Source organism: Tarenaya hassleriana, unplaced genomic scaffold (assembly GCF_000463585.1).
Source record: "Tarenaya hassleriana unplaced genomic scaffold, ASM46358v1 Cleome3, whole genome shotgun sequence".
NCBI lineage: Eukaryota > Viridiplantae > Streptophyta > Magnoliopsida > Brassicales > Cleomaceae > Tarenaya > Tarenaya hassleriana.
In genome coordinates this window covers 4,534,755-4,560,552 of record NW_010966177.1, presented here as the reverse complement: position 1 = coordinate 4,560,552, position 25,798 = coordinate 4,534,755, and the positions used below count along the sequence as shown (strand labels likewise).

The window sequence follows — 25,798 nt, the reverse complement described above, 5'->3', positions numbered from 1 at the left end:
GTTTGATTAATACATTAATTGATTTTATTTGTTGACACTATGATGGAAGATGTTTTCCGTTAACAAAATTTGTAAACATAGCTCTAAGCAATCGTATTAGTGATCAATTTTTGAGTGATTGCAGTTTATTTTATTAAAAAATATATATTTTAAACAATTATAAATAAAAGTTATTATGGATATATTTTAAAAAATAAAAAATTATAAAATTTAATGATCAAATATAAATATTTTTTATAATATATTTTTTTAATTAATTTTATTATATATTTATTATAATTATTGCCCCCACTCATAATTTTTTCTGGATCCGCCACTGCTTATTGGCAACGACAACTATGTTTTAGACCTTTTGCTTTAGCTTTCCTTTCTCTTCAATATGTATTGGTAGGTACAGTACAGGAGAGTAAAACCAGACCGGTTAACCTTAACCATTTTGTTTAACCGGTTAACACCTACTTATACCCTATACTACTGCCGGTGGAAGAGTTTAATGTCAGTAGCTGGGAGAACCTAAATTTGAATATATTATATATATATATATACACATACAAGTGAAATGCAAAGAAAGAGTTGAATGGGTGTGGTCCACTTCATGCTATAGATGAATAATTGTTTACATTATAATGTCCACCAAAAAAAAAACACGGATGGCGTGCAGGGGCGGATCCATGTATAGACCAATGGGGTCCCATGCCCCCTCTAAAATTTTTAATTTGTTTATAATTTTTTAAAATTTTTGATAAATAATATAAGGTGCCCCCATTAACATTTTACCTGTGCCCCCTCTTTCCACTCTTTTGTTTTTTTATTTCTCTTTTTTTTAAATTAAGTTACGTATTGTCTCTTTTTTTATTTTTTATTTTTTATTTTCCAACTGTTTTTTAATCTTTCTCTCTTAATTCTCAAAATTATTATGTATAGATCTAATATTAAAAAACAATCAAATTAAAAATATTTAAGTTTTATTAAAGGAAAATAATATGTTAGTATATCAAATCTATTTCTAATTGATTGTAATCTTGTATAATTGATTCTCTCTTAATTGTATCTCCTTAGTGACCTTAGATATAGCAACCTCTTCATGTATATATTTTGTATTACACAATTGAATAAATGTGAGATCATATTATTTCTTTCATTTATGACTTTTAAGTAATTTTATTTTTTATTTATTCATCAATTTTTATATTTTGATGATACTCACAAATTTATTGTTATATATATCTATATATATATATATATATATTTTATTTGACTTGATAAAAAAATTATAGATAAATTGATTAAGCTAAAAAAATATTAGAGGATCTTATCAATAACATGATAATGACTTTTAAAAAATGATAATAGAAAATAAATTAAAACGATTTGATCTCGACTGGTTTGATTAATACATTAATTGATTTTATTTGTTGACACTATGATGGAAGATGTTTTCCGTTAACAAAATTTGTAAACATAGCTCTAAGCAATCGTATTAGTGATCAATTTTTGAGTGATTGCAGTTTATTTTATTAAAAAATATATATTTTAAACAATTATAAATAAAAGTTATTATGGATATATTTTAAAAAATAAAAAATTATAAAATTTAATGATCAAATATAAATATTTTTTATAATATATTTTTTTAATTAATTTTATTATATATTTATTATAATTATTGCCCCCACTCATAATTTTTTCTGGATCCGCCACTGATGGCGTGGATTAATTTGACATTGGATTTAAATGACGGTGCACAAAAAAAAAAACCTGAATATTATTCAACAGAGACGCTTAATTATCGTATCACATGTATCAGACAGCCATTCATGCCGAAATTAAAAAATATACAATTATTTTTTTTAATAAAAAATAGAACGAAAAGACAAAAATAAAATAACGCCATTGCTACTTTTTAGCTGCTTCCATGCACCAAACTCGTGAAATGAAGCGCCAAAACCTTACACGTCCTTTTGGTGGTAGTTACCTCTATCCGACGGTCACGATTTTGCCACGTCATCACCTCCTCCTCCCTTAAGAGAGGGATTTAATCTCCTCGGTCCCTGCCTTTCACCGTCGAATGCAACTCGATTCGTGAAACCACCATTTTTTTCCGGCGGTAGAAGAAAAGAAGCGCCAAAAAGCCATGGAGGTCGAGAGAGTGCAAGACATAGCGTCCTCGTCTCTTCTGAGCGATGCGATCCCCTCGGAGTTCATCCGGTCCGAGAAGGAGCAGCCGTTGATCACGACGTATAGAGGCCCAGCGCCGAAGATTCCGGTGATCGACCTCGCTGATCCGGACGAGGAGCGCGTGGCGCGTGCGGTAGTGGAGGCGAGCCGAGAGTGGGGGATATTCCAGGTGGTCAACCACGGGATCCCGGCGGAGCTGATACGGCGGCTGCAGGAGGTCGGGAAGCAGTTCTTCGAGCTCCCAGCGGCGGATAAGGAGGCCGTCGCGAAGCCGGCGGATGCCAAGGACATTGAAGGCTACGGGACGAAGCTTCAGAAGGATCTCGAAGGTAAAAAAGCATGGGTTGATCATCTCTTTCACCGAATCTGGCCTCCGAATCGGATCAACTACAGATTCTGGCCGAACAACCCTCCCGAATACAGGTGCCAGATTTGATAACGTTTCAGATAATGCCGAATAAAGGCGTCAGTTTCTTCGATTAAGCGATTGATTTTGGAGAATCGATGCAGGGAGGTGAACGAGGAGTACGCGGGGCACGTGAAGATGCTGTCGGAGAGGATAATGGGGTGGTTGTCGGAGGGGCTAGGGTTACGGAGAGAGGCGTTGAAGGAAGGGATCGGCGGAGAAGCGGCGGAGTATATGATGAAGATAAACTATTACCCGCCGTGTCCGAGGCCGGACCTGGCCCTGGGAGTGCCGGCACACACCGACCTCAGCGCACTGACTCTCCTCGTCCCCAACGAAGTTCCTGGTCTCCAGGTCTTCAAGGACGACCACTGGTTCGACGCCGAGTACATTCCCTCCGCCGTCATCGTCCACATCGGCGACCAAATCCTGGTTCGTATCTGTCAAAACCTCCACATTGATTGGAACCGAACCTGATCTAACGTCTGGGTTTGGAATGCAGAGGCTGAGCAACGGGGCGTACAAGAACGTGCTGCATAGGACAACAGTGGACAAGGAGAAGACGAGGATGTCGTGGCCTGTGTTCGTGGAACCCAAGGCGGATATGGTGGTCGGTCCCTTGCCTGAGCTCACGGGCGGCGACAACCCTCCCAAGTTCAAGCCTTTCGCCTTCATGGACTATAGCTACCGTAAACTCAACAAGCTTCCTCTCGACTGATTAAGGAAAGATCCAAAACAGGAAGAAATAATTCTTCGGGTGGTGATTTAGATTCTGTTAAGGTCTTTTGTTGTTTCTCATGTTGGAGAGAGAGAGAGAGAGAGGCCTTGGTTTCAGCTGTTTGTGTGCCTGAATAAGTTGAAGAACCTCACATTGGTAATGGACGTGGGGGCCTTCTAGATTATGGTCCCTGTGGAAGTTGCATGTGTTTGGTTTACTAAGCGAATGGATATTTCAGTACCTTCAATCAAAGCGATTCTATCCCACCATTATATATATTGTGAAGTGAGTATCGGACCCTCGCGGTTCTCTCCGACACTCGTACCGACACTCGTACGTGTGAGTAAGACGAAGACACAACGGATTTTAACGAGTTCGATTACCGAGCGGAGCTCGAGCCTACATCTCAGTCTGACGGTGCTGGCGAATCCACTAGAACAAACGGAAAACAACCGAAGACGGTGGTCTCCACAAATCCGGAGACTCACCAACGATGTGTCCAAGAAACAACCGAGAAAGAACAGAATACGTGACGTCTTACCAACCCCGACTCACCTACCTTGAGCCGCCGTCGATCCCGAGCTCCGACATTGCCGAGAAGCTCCTCCGTCGGCGTAGATTTCTTTCTCCTTCTCCGTCTTCATTCTCGCCTCTCTCTCTATCTCGAGCAGCGTGTTTTTCGCGAATGACAAACACATTAGGGTATTAACCCTAAAACGCAAAACGCCACGTTTCGGAAAGCCTCTCCCTCACGTGGAGGGTTTCTCTTTTCCACCAAAATGGGCCGTGAAGCCCAACAATCTCCACCTTGGTGGAGAGAGAGAAACAAACAAGAAATAATAAAAATAAACACTAGTGGAGTTCGCCGTTTCCAGCACCGATTGACTTTCCTCGACTTTCGTCGGAATTTAAAACATATACTTACCTGACTTACCTGAATCGGAGTCGACCATATGCATGAATCTGATGAAGCTCCTGTCGATGACTCCTCAAGGCCTCGTCGCCTTATCCCGCAACCGATCAGCTTATCCAAACCTGAAACACTCGGTAAACGTGTTAGAACGTTCACCCCGATAGGACTCGAAACAAAGTCCTAACACGCGTCGCCCGACCGGCAAACGCTATCCTCGGTTGTATGACTCCCTAGACCGTCTAACTAACCCTCCTTGGTAAATTCCGAGACTTCACCTGCTAGCAACCCGATGATTATACCCGACGTCTAACCGTCTCCTAAGCCTATCCCGACTTCTCCCGAGACTAACCTGAGTCATACTACCGAACCCGCTAGATATCTAGCTCAGGATCCCCGTAGAGTCTACACTACCTATGAGTATGCAACTTCTACCCTCGGACCCTAACCTGCCAACTAGAATTGTCCCACGGTTTTGTCCCGTGAAGACGCTCCTAGTCATCTACGATGCTCCACCGAGAATGAGACACGTGAGTGCACGTGCACGGAAGTACTCAGCAACAGTTAAACCAGTAAGTCCGACACGAGCACGGGCACCAGGGGGTTCGTTCATTTGCCCAAACACAAGAGCACATTTGCTCTCCGACTGTCAGAAAAAGAAGATTCAGTCATACGTTAACCTGATTAGCAAGAAAACAAGATATGGCAATGGGCAAAACAAATTATTGCCATTAATCAAAGGACCTGCTTTTCGCCCAGCTTGATGATGCCACTCTCAATCATTTTCCTGTACAAATCGTTACCCTCACGGGTACGTTCTCCCACACCCGCAAACACAGAGAACCCTCCTGATTCAGCAGGTATCCGTTTAGTTTCCTTTAGCACAAAATGGAAAAAGAAATGGAAACCGGCATTCGGGCTTGAACATACCGTGAGCTTTGGCGACATTGTTAATCAGTTCCATAATAAGAACGGTTTTGCCTACACCAGCACCACCGAAAAGACCAATTTTTCCTCCTCTTTGGTAAGGAGCAAGGAGATCGACAACCTTAATACCGGTGTCGAGTATCTCTTGCCCAGTGGACAGTTCAACTAAAGCAGGAGCTTCTCTATGAATGGGCAAGTGATGATCGGTTTCTGTAGTAGCATCCCAAAGACAAACACTTATTGTCATTACACAGACCTCCAGAAAATGGCACATTGATTTTAAGGGTCATGGTAAGACTTCCTTACTGATTTCTCCCCTCTCGTCGATGGGCTCTCCAAGAACGTTCATGATGCGACCGAGGGTAGCCCTCCCGACAGGGATCTGAATAGAGAGAACCTAGTCCAAATCAACACTGAATAGTGGACATTCGCATCTTAGGATAAGGACCGGGAAGATCGGCCACAAACAGATCGGCATTGACTCTCAGATCCCAGATAAAGAGCGAGAGAAAGGCATTACCGTGATGGGAGCACCGGTGTTGAGAACGCGGCGACCGCGGATTAGATCCTCCGTACCATCCATGGCAATGGTCCTGACGACATTCTGACCCAAATGATGAGAGACCTCAAGGACAAGCCTTGTTGGGTGATCAAGCGCCTCGAGAGCGGTCATGATCGGGGGCAATTTCGAACCTCACATCGACGATGGCACCGATGACTTGGCAAACTTGCCCGATCGCACCCTTCCCACTGTAATCAAAGGTCTTTTTCTGGGCTTCATCCTTCGGTGGAGCAGAAGGAGTCGCCGCAGCAGGGGCCGGGTAGGTCGCGTACTCAGAGACGCGCCTGAGGAGGTGCCCAAATGGAGCGGCGCGACGAGCGGAAGCAGGCGATGAAAGCCTACCGAGGGTAGATGAATTCGAGGCAGATCTGCGAGAAGACGATCGAAGAAGCGAGTACAGAACTCTTCGAGACGCCATGGGAGGGAGGGAGAGAGAGACTTAGGGTTCGTGAGTAAGAGCTCCCAATCTCAGAGACTGAATCTCTATAAGACAAATGCTCCGCCTGTTCCTTGTTGTTTGGGGTTTTTTACCCAGGTCCCATCTATTTCACCTCTACACCACCGAAAACATAACACATTTTTTTTTCCTGTGAAAAGACGAAATTACCTTTAATGAATTACGATATTTATCCGTTCGAAAACAACTTCGTTATTACGACTTCGTAATTAAGTCTAAATATAGTTACAATTGATTCTAAAAAAGTGGCAAAAAAATCATCTGTCTTATTTTAGTCGTATATCAGTTATATGTTAGTCGTAATAAGGTCGCAAAAAATAAAACGAAAAAGGTATTTCGGACTTTTCTAACCGAAAAGTGGGTTAAAATTGAAAATATTTTTTTTTTCGGTGGTGTACACTGAAATATATGCTACCCAAGTGGTGGGTTATTTGGGTTATTTTTCCTGTTGTTTGGGCTCTTCTTCCTAGCTCAATGTCAGAACTTTATTTACAAAAAACGCCATTAATGTTTTACAGTTCTAACTTTCTCCCCAAAAACATCCAAAATGATCAATCTGACCCAAAGAATTTATCACTATGTTATAACAAAATCCACATTGTTTTCTGTACAAATTAATCAAAGATTCAGGTCAGTGGAGATACATACATACATCGACGGTCAATATCTATAACACATTTTCAACCTGTTTGGGCTCGTTTTTTGCCCCCCGCTAAATGCCAACTTTTATTTACAAAACGCACCATTAATTGTTTAAAACTCTCATCTTCTCCCCCAAAAATATCCGGATTATCATTCTGACCCAAACGTGGGGAGGAACATTCATCTAGATTTTCCCGATACTCTGAGAGATATAGTTGGACCAAAGAACCGGTAAACTTTCGAATTATCAAAAAAAAATATATCATTCTACGTTATAGCGAAACCCATAGTTCTCTGTACAATTTAATAAAGGATTCGGACAGCGAAATGCATGCGTACATACATACATACATCAACAACAGTCTAATATCCATCCTATTGGACCCAATTGATGTCAAGATCTTTAAGTTTGGAGAGCCATTTATGTGTATCTTGAGAAACGTAAGGTCTATTATTAGCAATGAAAGTTGCATCAGACTCGCTCCTCTTACTGCTCTCTTTGGTGGTGGCGTTTGTTTGTCTGTTTGGGTGCCTCACTTTCAATGCCAAGAGCCGCGACACTTCGTGCAGCCCTCCCCACTTCTCCAGCGCCCGCGCAATGTCATACCGACCTGTACACGCGCACATATATACAGTCTCTTAAAAGTACGTCTATTCACATGCCATTGTATGGTCTACCCTGCCATTCTTCTAATGGTTTTTCCCTGAGAAGGCTCCTTAAGTGAAAGAAGCAGCTATACAATACGAATGCATTGCTAATTCTATGGATGTAATAACTTCCGTGTTCGTTAGCTTACCTGCACGCTCAAACGTCTTTCTGCTAGGCATGAATGACGGGTCCATTCCCCAATTCTTCTGAAATCTGCCTATCTGAAACACCAAATAGCATTTTCCAGTAGATTATCTTGGACATTGCTCTCTAACTAGTAGTCTATGGTACACGGAGTACATGTGTATATATATATATATATATTCACCTCATCTTGCAGATTTTCAAGATTGTCCCAGTATCCCTTTGGTTTGCGGTGTTTGTAAGCAAGCGATAGATTCATCAAGGAAGCGATTCTCCTAAACCCACCCATACGTGTAATGGCCTTCTCAATATCAACCCTCCCGTGCAAGCGGAGTTGCTTTCTCATGGGCATAAACCCTTCCTGTCCATGTTCCGATACGAACTTCAGAAGCTCGGATTTCAGGACTTTGATGTCCCTTTGCAGGCCAGGAATTCTTGGTCTCTGCTTAGTTTGATTCATACCCCCACTCTCATAGACTGTCTCCTCTGCTGCGCTACAACCTGTCTGTGTGTCACTAGATGCTGAATCTGTTTCTTCGGAAACCTGTCTTGTTTCCAGTTTACATGCTTCCAAAGATTTCTCTCCTTCTCTTTTCTCGATGTAATCCCGTATTGCACATAAGTTTGATGGAAGATCTTCATAAATAACCTGCAAACATGTAGAAAGATACTTGAACTTGTGTCCTTCGTAACATCCAGAAGACGTTTTCACTGCAAAAGAAATCACTACTTCACACGCTCAAAGCAATGTTAATGGCAAATATCATTCATTATCTGTAACGAGAGTATTATTCCTCTTTCAACTTCCAATTTTCACAAACCTCTTCCATGATGGCTTCAGAAAGTAATGTGTCTTTTCTTATTTTCGACTCCACAGTATACTTAAGCAGCGTGTGGTGACTTCCCAACTGCTCCAAAAGCCATTTACCCTGAAGTGAGTCGAAGTCTCCTTCAACCTGCACAAATCTAATTTCCTGCTCGCGATATTCATGCAAATCCAGGACAGCTCGCGCATGAAGCACCATGTACAATAGGCCCTTGCATCCTTCCTGACAACAAAATTCCTACGGGAGTTACTAAAATTCTTGAAATAGACATAACACAAGGGCTCATCAAAATTATGTTTGAAGATAAGTGATATAACCATCAATACTGTCAGATCTTCGGCATTTTCCATTAAACTGAATGGGAAAGCTTTTCATTCCTAAACATGAAACTGTCAGGTAACGAGGAACAAACATCAGAATATGAGCTAATGAATCTGAAGGTTTTTCGCTTCTCCAACAATCCTTTAGCCTTCGCAAATAAAACTTGTGATATCCATCTCCAAAAGAGAAGTTTGGCATGTGATAACATATGTTACGCTAACAGTTAATGAATCTGAAGGTTTTTCGCTTCTTCTACAATCCTAACAGTTAACGGCCAATAGACCAACCACTATAATGTGTCCTGTTTGACTCCGAGACAGGGAACAACGTGCAAGGAGGAGTCACCATGTATCAGGATGCTATCGTACCTGAACTATGCGGACTTTATTGTTTTCTCTCGACAAAATCTTGCTGATTGCTAAATTCGGAACTATCCTGGGAAATTAGAAAAATAAGATAAATTATATAAACAAGTATTCAAAATCCTCCTCAATGTGGAAAGCTAATATGCTAGATTGTCAGTTGATGAGCTAACAGTATTCAGTACTTACTCTGGAAGACTCTCATAAGCCGTTAGAACATTCCAAACCTCACGAACAGGGGCTTTAACAGTTATGCTCGCAACAACACATCGATGAACACCTCCGTTTTCCTTCAGCCGAAAACCATTTGTCAGCATCAGCAGAAACAATTGGGGGGGAAGATTCTTCCAGTCCTTACGATAGTATAGAATCAATTTGTTACCAATAGACCATCAAATCTACGAAGATGAACTTCATCCACCGTGCAAGGCCTATCAAGTTTGCAGACTTTTCGAAACACATTCCAGTTGTTGTTCAACTCATTTGAAGGAGGTAATTGCCCAACCCCCAAGGTAGCTGAACTCTCTTCGTATTCTCTGGGGGAAAGTTTGCCGTTTTCAGAAGGAAGACCTTCAAAGTCAGTCCCGTGCAAAGGGGTGGCTGGCAGAGATGTTCTGCCCCATGGATAGCCTTTATAATTTCTTTCCGCCTGGCAAGCTAAAGCTTGTAGATTTACAGGGAGATCTGATCTGATGATCCTCTCTAAGAAAATGGCTGGGAAGTTAAATCTCGGAATCACATTCACTTCATACGATAAGACAGTTCCTTCTGACCTGGAGAAAGAGAAAAAGAAACGTTCAGAAAGAAGCTGTACCAACAGATTTCCCGTTCTTACACATAATCCATTTCAGTTTCAAAAGCAAATTTTCTGATATGCATTCCCCTATGAAATAGCTTCTTCATTCACATGAACATCAATCTCATGCGGTGTTTTTTCATGACTAAGCTTTCTTGTGCTTTTAATGAATTTTGTTCATCCACCTGTTTTGATATAGATTCTGCAGTGTATGTAAATGAGAAATCTGAATGGTCTGGATCAAAATCAAGACAGATGATATTGGACAAACCTGAAGACATCACAACCAAAAAGAGATAAGGTAACGCGAGAATCAAACACACATCGGGACACAAACTTTTGTTACTGAAAGTAGACATCATATACCTCGTACCACAGTTCAAAGACCACTTCCCTTCAAACTTTTTGAAGTCGCCATCTACCATAGAGAAGTGAAGTTCACGGCCATTTGGCTGAAAATACCCAAAAAAAAAAAGATGAAATCCATTAAAAAAAATCTTATATTGATGAATGACATTCAATATTTACACCAGATAGCATTCAGCATTCCTGGAGATCGAGGACAACCCTAGCCTCGATATGCCAATACAGCGCCCTTTGAAAGCCTCTTTGTTCCAACCATATACGCCCCGGGTGTGGGCACGGAATTCTCCCGCTACAAGTTCCACAATCAACACCCAGTTCATGTCAACAACGACAACCAACAAGTGTATCTGTACAATATATATACATACATACATACATCTACGAGAATACGAGATCATGGAAGAACTCTAGTATCGATTTCATCAAGTACAGCCCATTGAAAGAATTAGTTGTAATTAGTATAGGAAAGTACCTGCAAACGAGATTGGGGATGAAATCGGCGAGTCGCTCGTAATCAGTGAGAGAATTCCAGACGGATTGAACGTCTGCATCGACCCAGATTTCGCCTCGAATCCTCCGTTCCCTCCATGAGATCACATCGACCTCACATCGCACTTTTCTCTCCCCTCTTTCGTCGTCCTCTTCCGCAATACCTAGAGCATGATCCCGTCTCTTCACACCGGTTTCATCTCCGCCGCGGCCGTTCCTCCTCGCCCGGTGGCTCCTGGTAGAAGCAGCGCCACCGGCACCGGCTACGGCGGAGGCGGAGAAAACTCGGATAGGGCAGGAAGAAAGGGGCAAAACAACAAGAGCGGGGGACTCGTTGAAGGAATAGAGGAGGTTGTTGATAGTGTGAACGCCATGGACGAAGCTGGGGAGCCTGCCAAGTGACATTGACGATGAGGCATTCGAGGGGGTGAGAATTGGAGCAGTAGTGGCTCGTGAAATGCGAGTGAGAGTGACGAAGCAAGCAGTTGCCGAAGCGCCTTTGAGCGTGACCGTTATTTTCTCAGCCACTATATTTTATTTGTCCCCCAAAAAAGGAATGTATGGCTAAAATTCAACATCTCTCCAAAGATTTTTTTTAGGTTTGGTGCGTCTCTATCAAAGACAAGGAGGGATTTTTTTATTACAAACGTGTGTGGATTTTACAGAAACCGCCGAAACTTATTCTGTCTTGTATTTAAATTAGGTAAACATATAAACAATAGTAAAAAACTAATTCTTAAACTTTTTGTTTAATAAATTTATTTTTAAATTTATAAATACATCATTATAATTCTCAAATTAACAATTGATATTAAAAAAACCCACGTTTCATTTAAAAATTAATTTATAAATTATAATGATATATAAGCATCCAAAACAAGTATTTCGTAGAGATGGGACAACATATTGAAATGATGGTTTAAGAAAAATAATAACATATAAGTTTAACAATAAATTATCAAACAAAAAATTTAGAAATTAATTTTTCACCATTTTAAAATTTTAAATTCTTTTAAGGTTTTACCTTTTAAATTATAATTATATTTAAATTAAATGTGCTAAAACAAATTAATTATTCAAAAATAATATAAAAACAGTAAAAAATCGAATAAAGAAACTATAATGAAAATAATATTGTTTAAATTAAAATGAATTTAACTAAACGAAATCCAAGTAAAAATTGATATAAAAATTGAAAAGATATAATTTGTAATCCCAAAAAAATGAAGTAAAATAACAGCCGAATTTCAACATACCCAAAATTCAAAATATTTATCTCCACCATTTTTACTTTTATTTTGTCGAAATACAAATTAGTGAATTTTTTTTTTTGCATATAGAGAATACAAGTGTGCTGACTATTGGAAAATGAAAATTGGAAACGGATTTGGAAATCTTAAGCAAATCACCAATGCTGTTTTCAAACATAAAACCCATTTCGGAATCCAAACCCCTAAGAGAGAAGAAGCAAAAGCAAGAGAAAACCCTCTAAATGGATTGAAAGCAAAGCGAAATCTAATCGCTTAGGCTCAGTGAAGCTACTAAGGCGGTGTCTAATAAGCACATCTTGCACCCTTTGTCAAGCCAAGAGTTCTGATACGTGCATCGATCACAGAACCAATGATTGCCCGCCACGTCATCATACGACCCCACCTTCACCTCCGGAATCCCTTCTTCCAGCGTCTTGACCAAATGGAGGAAGTGGATCCTTGTCGGCCTCGTCAAGCTAGATAACTTGCTCCTGAAGAAACCTATCTCTTTCAATGTCCCTCCTGCAGCCAGAGCTTCCTCTGTTTCGTCCTTCAGCTTCTCCGAGAACCCGAAAAGGGTGTCGATCGCCTCTTCTCGCAGGTGCCGAAGGTACTGCTTCTTGGCGTTCTCGTACTCTGACAAGAAATAGTCATAGACATAGCTCCATTTCAGGATTTGTCTGCACTGAACGATCAGCATCCATGCTTCTCGTACAAACCCTAGATTCTGCTCACTTGTACCGAACTCCTTTCCAAGTTCAGGCATTACCGATTTCTCGATCCTGCGTAGATCCCTGATGGCCTGCTGCATTGCCCGGTCACCTTCCTCGAAGAGGTCCACGTAAAGAGAACGGTCTTGATCGAATGCCCACTTCTCGGAAACATCAGCTGGAACGGATGTTTCAACGCATTCTTCCCCCAAGTGATCTTCCACTGACCTCATGCACTTCCAGCAGAAATGAAACCTGAAAGCAGTGGAGGAGACAGCATAAGTTCCATAGCAGAGATGTTTTCTGAACTTCTGCAGGTTCTGTTCTTAGATGTTTTCCTGACATAATTCAGCTACTTAATGGGAACCATATACCTGCAAGGGGAGGCACAGTTCAAGAAATTGTAGCCACCTTCAGGAACGAACTGTATAGGACGGGAACAACTCGGGCAAGGCTTCGTGTTTTCAGCAATCCAGGCAACATTCAAGGATTCATGATCTGTAATACCAGCAGAAACTGATCTGCCCCAATCTGAAGCGTTGTTGCATGTAACGGGTCTGTGAGATTCGTGCTCACATTTCCAGCAGAACGTGTAAGAGCATCGGCACATCACATTAAAGAATCCATCTTCTTTTTCTTCTTCGTCATCCGAGGAATCCTTCTCCTCCTCCTCCTGAATCAGCTCGATTGCGTACTCGCAATCTGGTGAAGGACACCACTTGATGGATTTCTTGCTGCTCTCCATGTATGAACTGAGAACGTATCTCTTGTAAATCTCCTTCGCCGTTTCTGGTAACCGTTGAATCGTGTTGGGTCCAACAGCGGCTTTACAACCCAGATGAGGGCAAGAGATTTTGTCGCTTGGGCTGCTCTTATCCAGACAGTTTTCGAGGTATTCCATCCAACATTTTGTGCAGAAGTTGTGGGAACACAACGGTGTGGAGACAAGAACATGGGTCTGATGACCATCGGCGGTTGAAGATTCAAGACAAATCCCACAAGAAGTGGAATCTGTTGGTTCATCTTGCTTCGAGCCATCTGATTTCAAGCCGAATTCCTCCAAGAACATGTCTTGATCATCGCCCAAACGATCCGAAACCCTAAATACGTTCCATCGTTGACTTAGAAGGATGACCGTCGCAGCAGACTTGGACACTGAGAAAATTTCGGAGATTTCATCGATCTGTTTGTCCATCTTGGCGCAAATTTCTCTCTCCGTGATAACAGAGTACGATCTGTGTTCTTGGGAATCCATGGCGTCTCGAAAGAAATGAAGAGAAAACCCAGATTAATAGTGTAAACTGCAGGGGGTACAGAAACAGCGGCTGCGATGGAATTGATCGATTAAAAGGAAACCGCAGGTGTACGAAAGGAAAGAAGGAAGATTAGGGTTTGAGGTAGCTTGCGGATCAAGCAACTAGCGGGAGGAAGGAAGAAGATCATCCGTCTACGTCTAGGGCTTGTTAGCAGAAGAAGGGTAAAATGATAGAATCCCTAATGATGAAAAGGTCATTATTTTCTACAAGAACACGTCTCAGTTGTTGACGCTGTCAAAATAAACAGAAAGGTCAAATTAATAATGTAAAATAGCAATAATATATGGAAAAGGCATTTAGTTCTACTTTACAAGTCTTCCCCTCCCCCTCCCAACACAAAGAGTTAACTAAAAATCTCGGGATTGACTGACTTTATAAGTTAATTTTAAATTATAAAAGCATATATTAATTATAGATTATCGAGCAGACATACTTACTGGATTCCATGACGTTTTCCCCTAAACCATTTCAACTGCACTATGTTTGTACATTGCTTATCCCAACTTACAACGTTCATATGTAATCTTAAAGCCTATCCTCTCAAGTTAGCTCAACTTGTCATTTTCCTCTGAAAATATATTTTTTTTCCCGACCAGATCGACTCTGTCTCTATATCTCTCTGCAGCTCGATTTGTATCGAATTGCCTAGATGGATTCATGGAGGGTTTATTTGTATTTTTGTAGGGGTGTCAATCAGGTCGACTTAGTTCGAATCCACACTTGACCCGAAGGTTTTGGGTTTGGACTCGAGTCATCCCGATTTTTTTCGAATCTAAATTACCAAACCCAAAATCCGAACCTATATACTTCGGACTTGGATTTCGGTCCGACTCACTAAATTTGTTTTTTCAAATTTATTATTATTATTATTTATTAATTTTTTTTAAAAAAAATTAAACTTTCGTATCCATCTGAAACCCAATCTAAATTCGACCCTAAAACCTGAAAATTTCCGTACCTAAATATACCCGTTATTTTTATAGTCACACCGGCCGAACTTCAAATTTTGGGCCAAAATTGATCCCATAGATTTTTCTTTTGGGAATTGCGAAATTCGGACAGGGTTGATAGAGCTAGCGGCTGTTTCTATTTTTGCGGTCACAAAAAAATAGAACCGGGGTTCTCACGCGTAAGGTCGTTGTTGGTTTTGGTTTTGGTTTTGGGAACTGGATCATTTGGGTTTCTGGCTGTTGTATTACACATTCCTGAAATGGCAAAGGAGAACCTCCCTCAATTGAGAAGAAAAAAAGTATGGGAAAAGGCTGAGGGTTACCAGTTTCTCATCAAACATGGACGGATGATTATGCTTAATGGGCAACCTGCAGCTTGTGCACCTGTCTCAACATGCTTCTAACAAGGAAGCTCTCAGTGTTATACATGTAAGATAATGCCTAAGGAATCTGCTGATTTTTGCACTCCACATTATGTCAAGGCAAAAGAAGAAAATGTGGTAGATGGAATCAGAGTAGTTAGTAGTAGCCTTAAAGGGGCATTTGAGGTATTTATGTTGAGAATAGCAGCGGATGAGCCAAGAGGCCGAGAATCTTTCCATACGACTGTTCTTTTTTTCTTTTCTGGAAGGGTGTAACAGCAAAAAGCTTTAGTTCCACGAACGAAAGCCACAGGCACAGTCGTTTTGCCAAAGAAAAAGTATCATATACAATGAAGGAAGAAAAGAGGCTACACTTATCAGTCATCTTTTGATCTCAAGTAAAAGGCATGGATCTTAAGAACGTGAGGAGAGTACCTTGGTAAGATTGCTCTGAAATGAAGCGATGGAATCGACGGCGGATTTTGCAAGCCAGCTTATTCCAACTTTAAGACGGTGCTCATCCGTCGGTAGCCTTATCAGGTAAGCCAGCTTCCTCGCTGCCCAAAATCGAAATCCCATCCATTTAATCAGCTTTTAATGGAATCTCTCTCTGTGAAGCAACCAGAAGAAGAGCTGTTTGAGATATAGTTACCGGTATGTCCGATTGGCCCTTCCAGCGTCAACCCTTCTATGAAACTCGGTGATATAGCCGCATCGTATCTCCCCAGCGTCATCATCTCACCCAGATTCTGAAACCTGCAGTCCCACCCACATAAAAACAAAAAACTGATTTCTAACAAAGTTCACGGTACGACTGAATGCAGGCGAAAACATCTATAATATTCCTAAACCTGAACGGTAATAGAGGACGGTTGTTGATCGCTGCCCATATATTCCAACCCGCAAAGTCAGCTTCTTGAAATGCTACCTGAGATTCGACTAAGACACAACAATCAACCATCTCTGATGTTATGGTGCTCCAAACAAAGAAGAGGAGACTAACCATTTGCAACTAGTATAGTGATATACCTGAGCTGTTGCCGGAAGAAGCCTTCCTTTGGAATCCCTTAAAGCGGACGAATCACCTAAGGCGAATATTCGTGGGTGGCCCTTCACTCGGAGAGTTTCATCTGTTTCTGCTTGTCCTCTGGCATTCAAGGGAAGTTCACTCGGTATGTTTCCAGATTCCACTTGAGGTAGCAGAGGCTTGGAACCAACAGTCCACAACACAATATCTGCTTCTAGTGTTCGACTCTTCAACCCTCTTTCTGCAGGCTGAAGCTCTAACAAATACCTCTCATCTTCCTTTAAGTTCTCAAAAGCTTCTGACTCACCCGCTTTCGTTATGCACCGGACAAGATATCCCAAGTACAGTTCGACTTTTCTTGATTCAAGAACCTATCACCAGCCAAAAAGGAAGCAAAACCACCAAATGATTTAGCATCCGACACAAATGGAACACAGATTAGTATAACCTCTTTCCACAGCGACATGAGGGTCTATTTTCAATGGCTAAAAGCTTCATATATTGTAGAGTACAAGAAACTTCAGATATGATTCATTTCCATACCTTAATGGCAGCCTCTCTGTTCCCAGCTGGGGCAGATGGCAAGATAGAGTTCTCCACATTGATGGCTTGCACTATTCCTCGATCTTGCAATCTTTCGGATATGGTGGCAGCTAACTCCACTCCAGAGTAACCACACCCAACAACAGCCACCTTAATGGTAGAACCATCCCTAAAGTTCCTCCTATCCAATTTTCTCAACTTCTCGTTAACCCTCTGCATTGGTAATGTATAATGGTAATCATTATCTAGTACACAACTATGTCAGATGAAATGAAGATATTAAGGGAGAAATCTTACAATTGCATCCTCAAGAGAGTAGAAGGGAAAAGCAAACTCCATTGCCCCTGGAACAAAGTCAAGTCTAGGTTCAGCACCCAGAGCAAGAACCAGCCTGGCTGACCAGTTAAAAGGAAACAAAATGAGTCCAGATGTACCAATCATGCCCACAGTTTCAAGTTGAATGAGTATCATAATAATTCCATCGATACATCAAAAATAAATACTGAAATTCAATGTAACAGATCCAGAGTAGTGCAAACATTTATTCTCATATTTGTGAATTCATCTATCAGGATGGTAAACATAGTACCAGTCATATTCAATAAGAAAGCCACTTTCCAGTAGGACTGTTCCTCCGGGAACGGAACTTCCAGGCCCATTTACACCTAAATGATCAGAAGGTTGCAATGTTTTTACTCTGTCTCGGAAGAATTGGACCCCTGTGTTTGCTAACAAATCCGAAAAACGGGGAGCTATCTCCCACACATCAACTTCTGTATTCAACAAGTTGAGACCAAATTAGCAAACAACAGTAACAACAGGAGATGTGCCAGCGAAATTTAAGTGAGCATAGAAATTACCTCCAGAGAGGAGTTCATACAACATTGGCTTGAAAACAAAACGTTCAGACTGGTCAACCAGAATGACCTGACCAACAATAGAAGACCAAGGCTATAAACAAACTGCTCAGAACACTGTAGAAGTTACATTCCACTGTAAGCATGTCAGACTGTTCTGCCACATTTCTGCATATAATTACTGATGAAACTTCCTTTCCAATGAGTTATAGTTTCTTTTAAACCACTATGACCAATCTGATTGAAAAGCTCAAACTTATCCGCCATAACAGCTGCCTTCTACTTAATCGCACTAAGGAGAAAACTAAGGAAACAACAAAGTAGCGAAGGTGTTATCAGAAAACAGGATACGGTTCTTGAGTTTTTTTGAGGCATCAAGACTGAATGCATCCAAACCTCCAGTGAAATTAGGAATCAGATATATCCATAATTCTAGTCACAGTACTTCATGATCTTCTGGCATATGGATTAATAAAGTATAATCCATCAGGAGAAACTTCAACTAAGCTGAATTATAGTATCTATCCAGCTCCTGCATGAAACCGATATAAAACATACCTGAGGCTTTTTGTCGTCCGGCCACACAAGTGATTCCAGTCTTAAAGCCGTGTACAAGCCTCCAAATCCACCGCCTAAAATGCACACCCTCGGTCTCTGTAAACATAAGCATGGACTGTAAAAATATGGAATTCACTAGGAAAGCAGTATTGTTCCAAAGATTGTCAATACATAAGCCAACTGTAGTAGGAGAACAACCTTTTTATCAGGCCATGTGTAGGTTCGAGGGGCTGTTTCGTTTTCAGATATCCCTGTAGAATCGCCATTTGTTCCCATTGTGCTTGAAACAGAAAACCGGTTGCCATTCCTAGGTGAATTTGTGAGGAAATAAAAGTTTAATCCATGCGTCCTCGAAGATACAGGGGCTAAACTGCTCAATTTCTTTGCGCCACCTGAAACACATCAAAGTTGAACATTCAGATTTTCTACAGATTTCAAAGCCGATGAATAACGTTAGCAAAAGATTCCAGTCTAATCTGTTTTTATGACCAAACAAACAAAAATGTCCAAGCCATTCATGGTTTTGACCATATCCACAATTCTCCAACAATAGCATCCATTATAAAACCAGATTTCCTCGGAAGCAAGGAAACAAGAGCAACAACGAGATTTTCTGACGAACTGAACAGAACAAAGCGCCAGTCTCAACTCATTCTAAGCATAAGAATGAGCTTTCAAAGAGTTTTCAGAATAACATTCACCAGAAGAATCGAACTAAACTTAAAGTCTTAAAGCGAAACCAGACAGAACAAAAACCATCCCCACAAATCGAGCATCGAAAATGATTTCTACCGTGGAAATGATTTTCTGATGAAGAAATTGAAAACTCCACGGAAGATGGAAACCTTCCTACAATTGAAATACAACCAAAAGGCAAGAATCTGCCAGAGGATCAAATATCAATCCGTCATACTAAGTAAAACTCCCCAATCAAACCAAATTTTCTCGGTAAACAAACAGAAAACGACCAAAAAAAAAAGAGTAAGGAGGAGGAAGAAGGGAAAAGAAAGCATACGGGAGAAGGAGACGAGAGGAATTGCAGCGGAGAGTGATGCCATTATTGTCATCCACAAAGGCGGAGAATCGCCGGAGATCGAATTTCACGGCGTATAGTTTCCTATGGATGATCTGCTTCCACGCTCGCGCTGAATTGGCGGAACAGCGTCTGGGGTGTCAGGATAAATAAGATTGCTTAGCGTTTCGTAACGTGGTTCCGAAATATAACACTCCAAAGACAAACTCAAGATATCGCCCCAAACAGCGACTACGATTGCGTTTGCGATTGCGTTTATAAAAGGAAATTTAATTAATGGGTTTTAAAAGTTAAAAACAACTGTTGAATAGGTATGTCGATGACGGCAGTGTGGACGAGGGGACTCTGGTCGCTTCGGCACCGTACTGAGTGGTTGGTAGAGTTGGACTCTCACTCTACAATACGAACCGACAAAAAAGGGAAAAATAAAGAAAAACAATATGTAATAAACGCAGCATCCAGAGAGAATCTGAACTCGAGCTCCCAGCGATTTTCTCCCTCCAAAAAGAAATCCCCATTCCCAGATTTCCCGAATCCAAAGCGGAGAGAGACAGAGAAGGGGATAGAGATTGGCACGAACAGTCCCTTAGTTCTCGCTTCTGAGTGGACGATCTTCAAGAGAACTCGCAGAGGTTTGTTCACTTCGTCTTCCTCTCCAGATTCTGTAAATCGGCTTAGATATGTTCGATCATGTCTGCTCTTGTATCAGATCTTCTTCTTCCTCCATTTTCTGGGTTCCCTTGAACAAGTTTGCTTGCTGGTTGTGTTACCTTTTTTATTCCATCTGTTTAGATTGGTGACCCAAATGCTGATACTTTTTGAAAGCGGTGATTTTGTCTTCACCTTGATTTCCTATTTAGTTAATTCGTTGGTGGGGTTTTTTTGGTTGGATCCTTGTTTTGTGCTTAACGAATTTGATGAATGGCTGATGTTCTGCTTATGTTAATTGGCGAGATTCCTTTAACTCGTGTTCGGTGCGTTCTTCCTTTGCAGCCAAACGTAACTATACTAGTGGTTTTAGACATCATTTTTCATGTGTTTTTCCATCTTGGAGTTTCTGGGTCTCTTCTTGGCTGATCAAAATCTGTCCTTTTCTTCGTATGGGTGAGTTTGATTGGCAGATGATACGTCTTTGTCAAGTGGAGTTGGACATTGCTTCTAGCTTGGTGTGAATTTCTTGTTAACTTCTTGCTTGTTTGATCAAACCACTTGGCTTTTCGAAGCCGCTACTTTGCATCCGAATGATGATTGATATGATGGGGTAAAAGTAGTGACCGATATCTTGATGACCCAATTAGCTCTCAGGGAGGGACTTGCTTCTTGGTCGGGTTGTAGGTTCTATACTACAATTTCGGTTTTATTTCTTCCTCCCGTTTGTGTTTTGTAAGTTGTGAGCCTTGTACCGAGGTATTTCGTCGTAAGCTTTTTAGATAAGCTCCCAAACTCCTTAGCATATGATTATCTTTCCTTCTAGTGGTTGTGTATTCGCCATGCTTATTGTTGAGGATATGCCTTTTGGCCTTGTGAAATCTTTCGTCTTTGCGGATGGAAATTATGGTTGATGTCTCTTAGGATCTGATTGATATTGGTGGCTTGTTGGGGGTTCTGAGATATTCCTCTGAAAATTGAGCAGAGTTCTATACTGAGGTTATGGTAGCAAGTTCCTTAACACTCACATTGCCCTGCTGTATGAACTGCTTAGTTGAAGTGATATGATTCCTAGACCCATGCTTGCTTCCCCTTCTCTCGTGCTCGTGTAAATGCCCTCAGGATGTCCTCATCATGAAGTCCTTAGTTTATCCAAATTGAAAGTTCTTTCGTATGGTGGAGTTTGTCTGTGTGTATTTGTATGCAGATGGATTTTGTTATTCTTCTGTTTGTCAAAACTTTACTGTTCGATTGTATTTATAGCATCTGTTTTTGTTCCTTGTTTCGATCGCAGGAGCCTATTAATAGAATGGCAAGGCGATCATCTGTCTCTTCTCGTTGTCACTCAGACTGTTTCTCTTACAGATGAATTCTAGCTCAAGGCACTGCGAGGTCCTCCCATGTGGGGAGAAAAGTTGTCACTGAGTTATCATTTCAAATATCTACGCATTAAGATTCCTTACAAGAAAGTTGGCCCATAAGGAATCGATCGGAGAAATTTATCCAATTGAAATATTTGTGATCTTTTGAAGGAACAGCTTGTGGTTTGGCTTGATGGGTAAAGACAATCTGTTGGAAACGACTGATTGTGGAGATAGTAACGATAGTTGTCCGCCTGCTAAGAATGAGGAATTGGCCATCGAGGCACGGTTCAGTTTGGATAGCGAGGACGGATTGCCAACTTGTCGTGTATGCCAATGTTCGGAATCTGACAGAAGGGGAGATACTGCATTAGCATTTCTGGGCATTACTCCTCCAGTCCAGGAAGCTCGTAAAAGCAATGCAAGCGAAACTTCTGGTGGCAACAAAACTCACGGGGCTGATAAGAAAAATTCCCAGGAAAAAAACGATGGAAAAGAATCTGGCTGTGTTGAAATAGTAAGCCCCGAGGGGGAGGTCTTCATTTGCACTGGTGACATAGAAACAGGAGAATGGCGGCATCGAGATGCATTGATTCAACTCGGATGTTCTTGCAAAAATGATCTTGCTTTAGTGCACTATGCTTGTGCACTCAAATGGTTTATCAACCATGGATCCACTGTCTGTGAGATCTGTGGACTTGTTGCAGAAAACATAAAGACTGCAGATTTAACCAAAATCGTTGCTGCCTTGAAGGATTATGCTGCACTAAGAGAAAGAACAGCTGATGGAGATCCAAACCATGTGCAAGTGAACGCGGATTCAGGCACTGATCCGGACGAGGTTACTGCCATTCGAAGGCAACGACTTAATGAGATCTCGTCTTGGTTTATTATCCCTCACGGCACGAGCAATGGCAACAATAATTCCACCTCAGCTTCTCGGGTTATTTCAGAACCACCCTTAGGCATCGGAAATGAAGGTATATTACATTTGGAAAGCCGAGCTGCTAGATGGGCTGTCGAAGGTACGGGGATTCTGCTCGCCACAGGGCTGCTCACCGTCTCCATGGCCTGGCTCATTGTCACCCCCCATGGAGGAAAAGTATGCATTCGATCTTTATGTTCTTCTTCAATCAGAATTTTTTTTGTGCATTAAGCTCAAATGTTTGAACTATACTTCTTTCTGGTTGTATGCTTGCTTGACTCTTGTTTACTCGTTCAGAAATCTGCCGAGAGCGGACTTCGCATCCTACTGAGCGGTCTCTGCGCTTTAACAGTTGTTATCTTCGTCAGATTTGTGAGCTATCTTCTCATTTCGACCTATCACCTGTGTTATTCATGTTCCATTTTCAGCCTTTAAATATAACCATGCATCGTCTTCAACACATTGAACGGTGAAGGGATTGAAACTGGCAGGTCTTGCTTTCAAGAATCAGGTACGGCCCTGCGCGCTACTGGGCAATCTTGTTCGTCTTTTGGTTCCTGGTATTCGGCATATGGGCTTCTCGCTCGCATTCTGCTCACTCCAATTGATTCATTTCTTTTTACGTCCTGTTCGGTGTTTTTCTTTTTTCCTTTTTTTGTCCTAAACATATGTATATCCTCATTGATCATATACAGTCGCTAGCATCTATTTTGTCTACTAGCTCTGAGACTGTGCTGTCCTGCGCATGGTTGTAAGAATATCCATCTTTATCCATGGCTGTAATTTGATGGTTTGGTCATCTTTGCATTGAAACATCCGCATATAGAATTGTAGAAGATGCTTATAAAGGATCTGGACAGAGAGCATACGCAGCCTAAACCCCCTGAGGAAGCATCCCCAGAGGCTAAAACTGTATATACAGAAAAGATGTATATCACTGCAGTATTTACAGAACAAGATTTTGTCTTTTTCTCATAACTTTTGCAGAACAGCAAGGATCTGTCTTGAACAGCAATGATCCTAAACAAGAACTGCGTCTTTCTTCAAGATCGGATTGCTCACTCCACGTTTTTCCGCTTCCATTTTTACCCCTGTGGCTGTGGAGCAAACGCCCAATTCAAGAATGGCGAGTCATCATGGAACTGAGACACGGTTCATACGAAGCCGGTCTGGCAAGGGAACTGAGGGATAAAAGCGTCATTTTGCATAAACTCCATGGAAACGAACAGCGACGTATCAAAGGACTCGAAGTCGAAGTCGAAGTCGAAGTCGCTCAGAGCCTCCCTGTTGTCGCACGTGACATCCGGAGATATCACGTGACCGGAGCTGCTCGAATCATCTTGCAGCGTCGGGAACGAGTCCGACGTGTCAAAAGGTGATTGGTCCTCCATCGCCGTCGATTCGGGATAGTGCTTCTCCATCGTTCCCTTCTTGTTGTAGATCCGACACAACACCCAATCATCAAGCTGCCGACAAAGAAACATGTCCCATTGAGTTATCTGATCAACTAATTTTATAAATAAGAAAGGGAACAAAAGATGAAAATCCTACTCGCAAGTTGTTGTTCTTGTTTACAGAAGCAGACCTATCGGCGTCGGCCAGCCGGTACTCGTGCATGATCCAATTGGTCTTGACCCCTTTGGGAGCTTTACCCGCGTAGAAGACGAGTGCTTTCTTTATCCCCATTGTCTTCGGTTTACCAACCGGTTTATCCGCACCGGTCGCCTTCCAATAACCGGTTCCTGCCGCTCGATTTGGCCGCGAACCCTTCGGGTATTTCCGGTCTCTGTGTGAGAAGAAATACCATTCTTTCTCTCCGTACAAAGCCATCCCTAGAACCGAACACCAAAAACAAAATCAACAAACGAATCTCCGAACTTCAGTTGAATCCGAAAACAGAAGACCCGGATGATTTTTTTCGTAATATAATCAAAGACCCATCTATTGGATTTACCCGGAAGGTCCCAAGGATCGAACTTGTAGAGATCAATCTCGGCGATAACAGGAACCGTGATTGGCTGCGATGCGCTTTTCCGACACAAGTAGTGCTTTACGAGCTCCTCGTCCGTCGGATGGAATCTGAATCCCGCCGGTAGGTTCAACTCTGTCTTCATTTCCGAGATCACCCTTCTTCTTTCAGGGTAAAAAGATTGAGCCTTTCGAGAAAGAAGGAATAAAATAAGATTCGATTCGACCTTTCTGAGGCTTTTTTTTATCTGCTAGAGATTGGAAACGAGGAGCAGGGAGTGAGACCATGAAGCTTTTGTAAGGGGCAAGCGGAGGTTTCAGACACGTGCGGTCAAACCGACCGTTTTCTTTTCTACGCTGGCCGCAGCCTATCAGCTGTACACGTGGCGTAATGTTGTTGGATTGTCTATGATGCTATCATTGCTTGCGTCACCCGCAGCCCTCACCGGATTAGTCTTTGTGGATCGTTGACCATTTTTCCAGTCAAAGCCAAACTTTTGATCTGCAGTGTGGCTTTTGCTTTTCCATTATAATCTTTTTAATTTGGTGAAAATATTAAATTCCATTAAATAAATTAGTTGTACTTGTACATGGTTTAGCTTTTTTCTTTGAATCTGGCTAGCCTTAGTACAATGACAAGTCAGCGTTTCTTGAAAAGGGACACCGAGCATTACAAGTGCGCAGTGTAGGTGGTTCCGGTGAGCCTTCCCGCATGAGATTTTGTTTTTCTATATTGCTTACGTCATTCACATGACGTCATCCTACTTACGCGACGGCTCGAATATGCATGCCACGTACATTGTGACTCATCGACGTTGTCTTTTTTCCTTACAAATAAATTCCAATAATTTTTTTTTAATTATAAAAAATCATTAATTATTTGTATGTACTTTTAAAAAAATCAAAGAAAATAAAAATACAAATGCGAAATGTTTTTTAACTCATTTCCCACTTTTTTCAAGTGATGCATTTATGGTGTGGGTTGGATAATTAAGGAAGTGTACAACTCTTAGTCGCAATGAAATGGGCCTTAAAGGAAGCATGTAGGCCCATATTGTAATACCCTTACGTGAAGGCTCCATTTGGGCTTTGTCATGTCTTGTACGTTTTTGGTAACTTCTTTGTCGTCTACGTTAACCCAATCACCGTCATCGGCTTCGCTTATCCAAATTCCCAAACAAGCACCTAATTCAAGAAAAAAGGAATAAAAGTATATTGCTATTTTGTATATTCCCGGAAAATTTATCAAATCATTGTGTAATATAATCTGCTTATGAGAAAGCCAGAAAGTCACGAGATTATTTGTTTATATAATATGATAAATATAGAAGGAAAATATACTAAACCCATTTATTACTAATAGAAGGTTTCTCATTATTCAATATAAAATATTATAATATTTATAAATAGAAAACAGGATAACATAATACCTTATTTAATCGATATAAATTACTAAGATATAAAAATAAAACAAAATATTTACGAAATATTACATAATATTATCAAATCTTCTCCATATATCTTGATAATTACAAT

General features: G+C 41.2%; 6 protein-coding genes and 1 pseudogene across 8 annotated transcripts; 2 read left to right on the top strand and 5 right to left on the bottom strand.

The window, feature by feature from the left end:
* Positions 1–2,134: 2,134 nt before the first annotated feature.
* LOC104819356 (flavonol synthase/flavanone 3-hydroxylase) lies at positions 2,135–3,554 on the top strand. Its single transcript, XM_010549389.2, has 3 exons — positions 2,135–2,601; positions 2,689–3,016; positions 3,087–3,554. The coding sequence occupies exons 1-3, from the start codon at positions 2,135–2,137 to the stop codon at positions 3,300–3,302; spliced, it is 1,011 nt and encodes a 336-aa protein (XP_010547691.1). The 3' UTR covers positions 3,303–3,554.
* Positions 3,555–4,714: 1,160 nt separating this feature from the next.
* On the bottom strand, positions 4,715–6,119 carry LOC104820156 (annotated as a pseudogene).
* Positions 6,120–7,044: 925 nt separating this feature from the next.
* On the bottom strand, positions 7,045–11,263 carry LOC104819355. Its single transcript, XM_010549388.2, is given in 10 exon segments — positions 7,045–7,411; positions 7,598–7,670; positions 7,778–8,242; positions 8,415–8,642; positions 9,110–9,176; positions 9,293–9,393; positions 9,486–9,876; positions 10,266–10,351; positions 10,428–10,554; positions 10,738–11,263. Coding segments are annotated over 10 exon segments (2,196 nt in total). The 5' UTR covers positions 11,160–11,263; the 3' UTR covers positions 7,045–7,175.
* Positions 11,264–12,067: 804 nt separating this feature from the next.
* Positions 12,068–14,852, bottom strand: LOC104819354 (probable E3 ubiquitin-protein ligase ARI16). The gene is made up of 2 exons (XM_010549387.1): positions 13,089–14,852; positions 12,068–12,969 (listed from the first exon to the last, which is right to left on the bottom strand). The coding sequence occupies exons 1-2, from the start codon at positions 13,967–13,969 to the stop codon at positions 12,270–12,272; spliced, it is 1,581 nt and encodes a 526-aa protein (XP_010547689.1). The 5' UTR covers positions 13,970–14,852; the 3' UTR covers positions 12,068–12,269.
* A 699-nt stretch (positions 14,853–15,551) lies between these two features.
* LOC104819353 (alternative NAD(P)H-ubiquinone oxidoreductase C1, chloroplastic/mitochondrial) lies at positions 15,552–19,515 on the bottom strand. 2 transcript variants are annotated; one of them, XM_010549384.1, is made up of 11 exons: positions 19,343–19,512; positions 18,526–18,719; positions 18,328–18,423; positions 17,773–17,839; positions 17,502–17,685; positions 17,210–17,303; positions 16,913–17,125; positions 16,372–16,740; positions 16,194–16,270; positions 15,995–16,098; positions 15,552–15,899 (listed from the first exon to the last, which is right to left on the bottom strand). In XM_010549384.1, the coding sequence occupies exons 1-11, from the start codon at positions 19,392–19,394 to the stop codon at positions 15,757–15,759; spliced, it is 1,593 nt and encodes a 530-aa protein (XP_010547686.1). In that variant the 5' UTR covers positions 19,395–19,512; the 3' UTR covers positions 15,552–15,756. The 2 variants fall into 2 exon arrangements, with proteins under 2 accessions (XP_010547686.1, XP_010547688.1); XM_010549386.1 differs by lacking the exons at positions 15,552–15,899; positions 15,995–16,098 and having other exon boundaries at positions 16,192–16,281; positions 19,343–19,515.
* Positions 19,516–19,672: 157 nt separating this feature from the next.
* LOC104819352 lies at positions 19,673–23,084 on the top strand. Of its 2 annotated transcripts, XM_010549383.2 has the most exons (5): positions 19,673–19,992; positions 21,303–21,400; positions 21,547–22,471; positions 22,592–22,666; positions 22,786–23,084. In XM_010549383.2, exons 3-5 carry the CDS (start codon positions 21,563–21,565, stop codon positions 22,900–22,902), a joined length of 1,101 nt encoding a protein of 366 aa, XP_010547685.1. In that variant the 5' UTR covers positions 19,673–19,992; positions 21,303–21,400; positions 21,547–21,562; the 3' UTR covers positions 22,903–23,084. The 2 variants fall into 2 exon arrangements, with proteins under 2 accessions (XP_010547685.1, XP_010547684.1); XM_010549382.2 differs by having other exon boundaries at positions 21,303–22,471.
* A 70-nt stretch (positions 23,085–23,154) lies between these two features.
* LOC104819350 (protein ATAF2-like) lies at positions 23,155–24,543 on the bottom strand. Its single transcript, XM_010549381.2, has 3 exons — positions 24,249–24,543; positions 23,846–24,126; positions 23,155–23,760 (listed from the first exon to the last, which is right to left on the bottom strand). Exons 1-3 carry the CDS (start codon positions 24,406–24,408, stop codon positions 23,449–23,451), a joined length of 753 nt encoding a protein of 250 aa, XP_010547683.1. The 5' UTR covers positions 24,409–24,543; the 3' UTR covers positions 23,155–23,448.
* Positions 24,544–25,798: the final 1,255 nt, after the last annotated feature.

Bases quoted from the DNA above. Each gene is read 5' to 3' on its own strand.
- LOC104819356 (XM_010549389.2), top strand. From the start codon at position 2,135: ATGGAGGTCGAGAGAGTGCAAGACATAGCGTCCTCGTCTCTTCTGAGC. The intron at 2,602-2,688 runs GTGCCAGATTTG...GAATCGATGCAG, and splicing joins AACAACCCTCCCGAATACAG to GGAGGTGAACGAGGAGTACG. The intron at 3,017-3,086 runs GTTCGTATCTGT...TTTGGAATGCAG, and splicing joins ACATCGGCGACCAAATCCTG to AGGCTGAGCAACGGGGCGTA.
- LOC104819354 (XM_010549387.1), bottom strand. From the start codon at position 13,969: ATGGATTCCCAAGAACACAGATCGTACTCTGTTATCACGGAGAGAGAA. The intron at 12,970-13,088 runs GTATATGGTTCC...CACTGCTTTCAG, and splicing joins AACTGTGCCTCCCCTTGCAG to GTTTCATTTCTGCTGGAAGT.
- LOC104819353 (XM_010549384.1), bottom strand. From the start codon at position 19,394: ATGACAATAATGGCATCACTCTCCGCTGCAATTCCTCTCGTCTCCTTC. The intron at 18,424-18,525 runs GTTGTTCTCCTA...TTATGTTTACAG, and splicing joins ACACATGGCCTGATAAAAAG to AGACCGAGGGTGTGCATTTT. The intron at 15,900-15,994 runs GTAACTATATCT...GATTTTGGGCAG, and splicing joins AGGGCCAATCGGACATACCG to CGAGGAAGCTGGCTTACCTG.
- LOC104819352 (XM_010549383.2), top strand. From the start codon at position 21,563: ATGGGTAAAGACAATCTGTTGGAAACGACTGATTGTGGAGATAGTAAC. The intron at 22,472-22,591 runs GTATGCATTCGA...TTACTCGTTCAG, and splicing joins TCACCCCCCATGGAGGAAAA to AAATCTGCCGAGAGCGGACT. The intron at 22,667-22,785 runs GTGAGCTATCTT...TGAAACTGGCAG, and splicing joins TTGTTATCTTCGTCAGATTT to GTCTTGCTTTCAAGAATCAG.
- LOC104819350 (XM_010549381.2), bottom strand. From the start codon at position 24,408: ATGAAGACAGAGTTGAACCTACCGGCGGGATTCAGATTCCATCCGACG. The intron at 24,127-24,248 runs GTAAATCCAATA...GTTCGGTTCTAG, and splicing joins CGATCCTTGGGACCTTCCGG to GGATGGCTTTGTACGGAGAG. The intron at 23,761-23,845 runs GTAGGATTTTCA...CTTTGTCGGCAG, and splicing joins ACAAGAACAACAACTTGCGA to CTTGATGATTGGGTGTTGTG.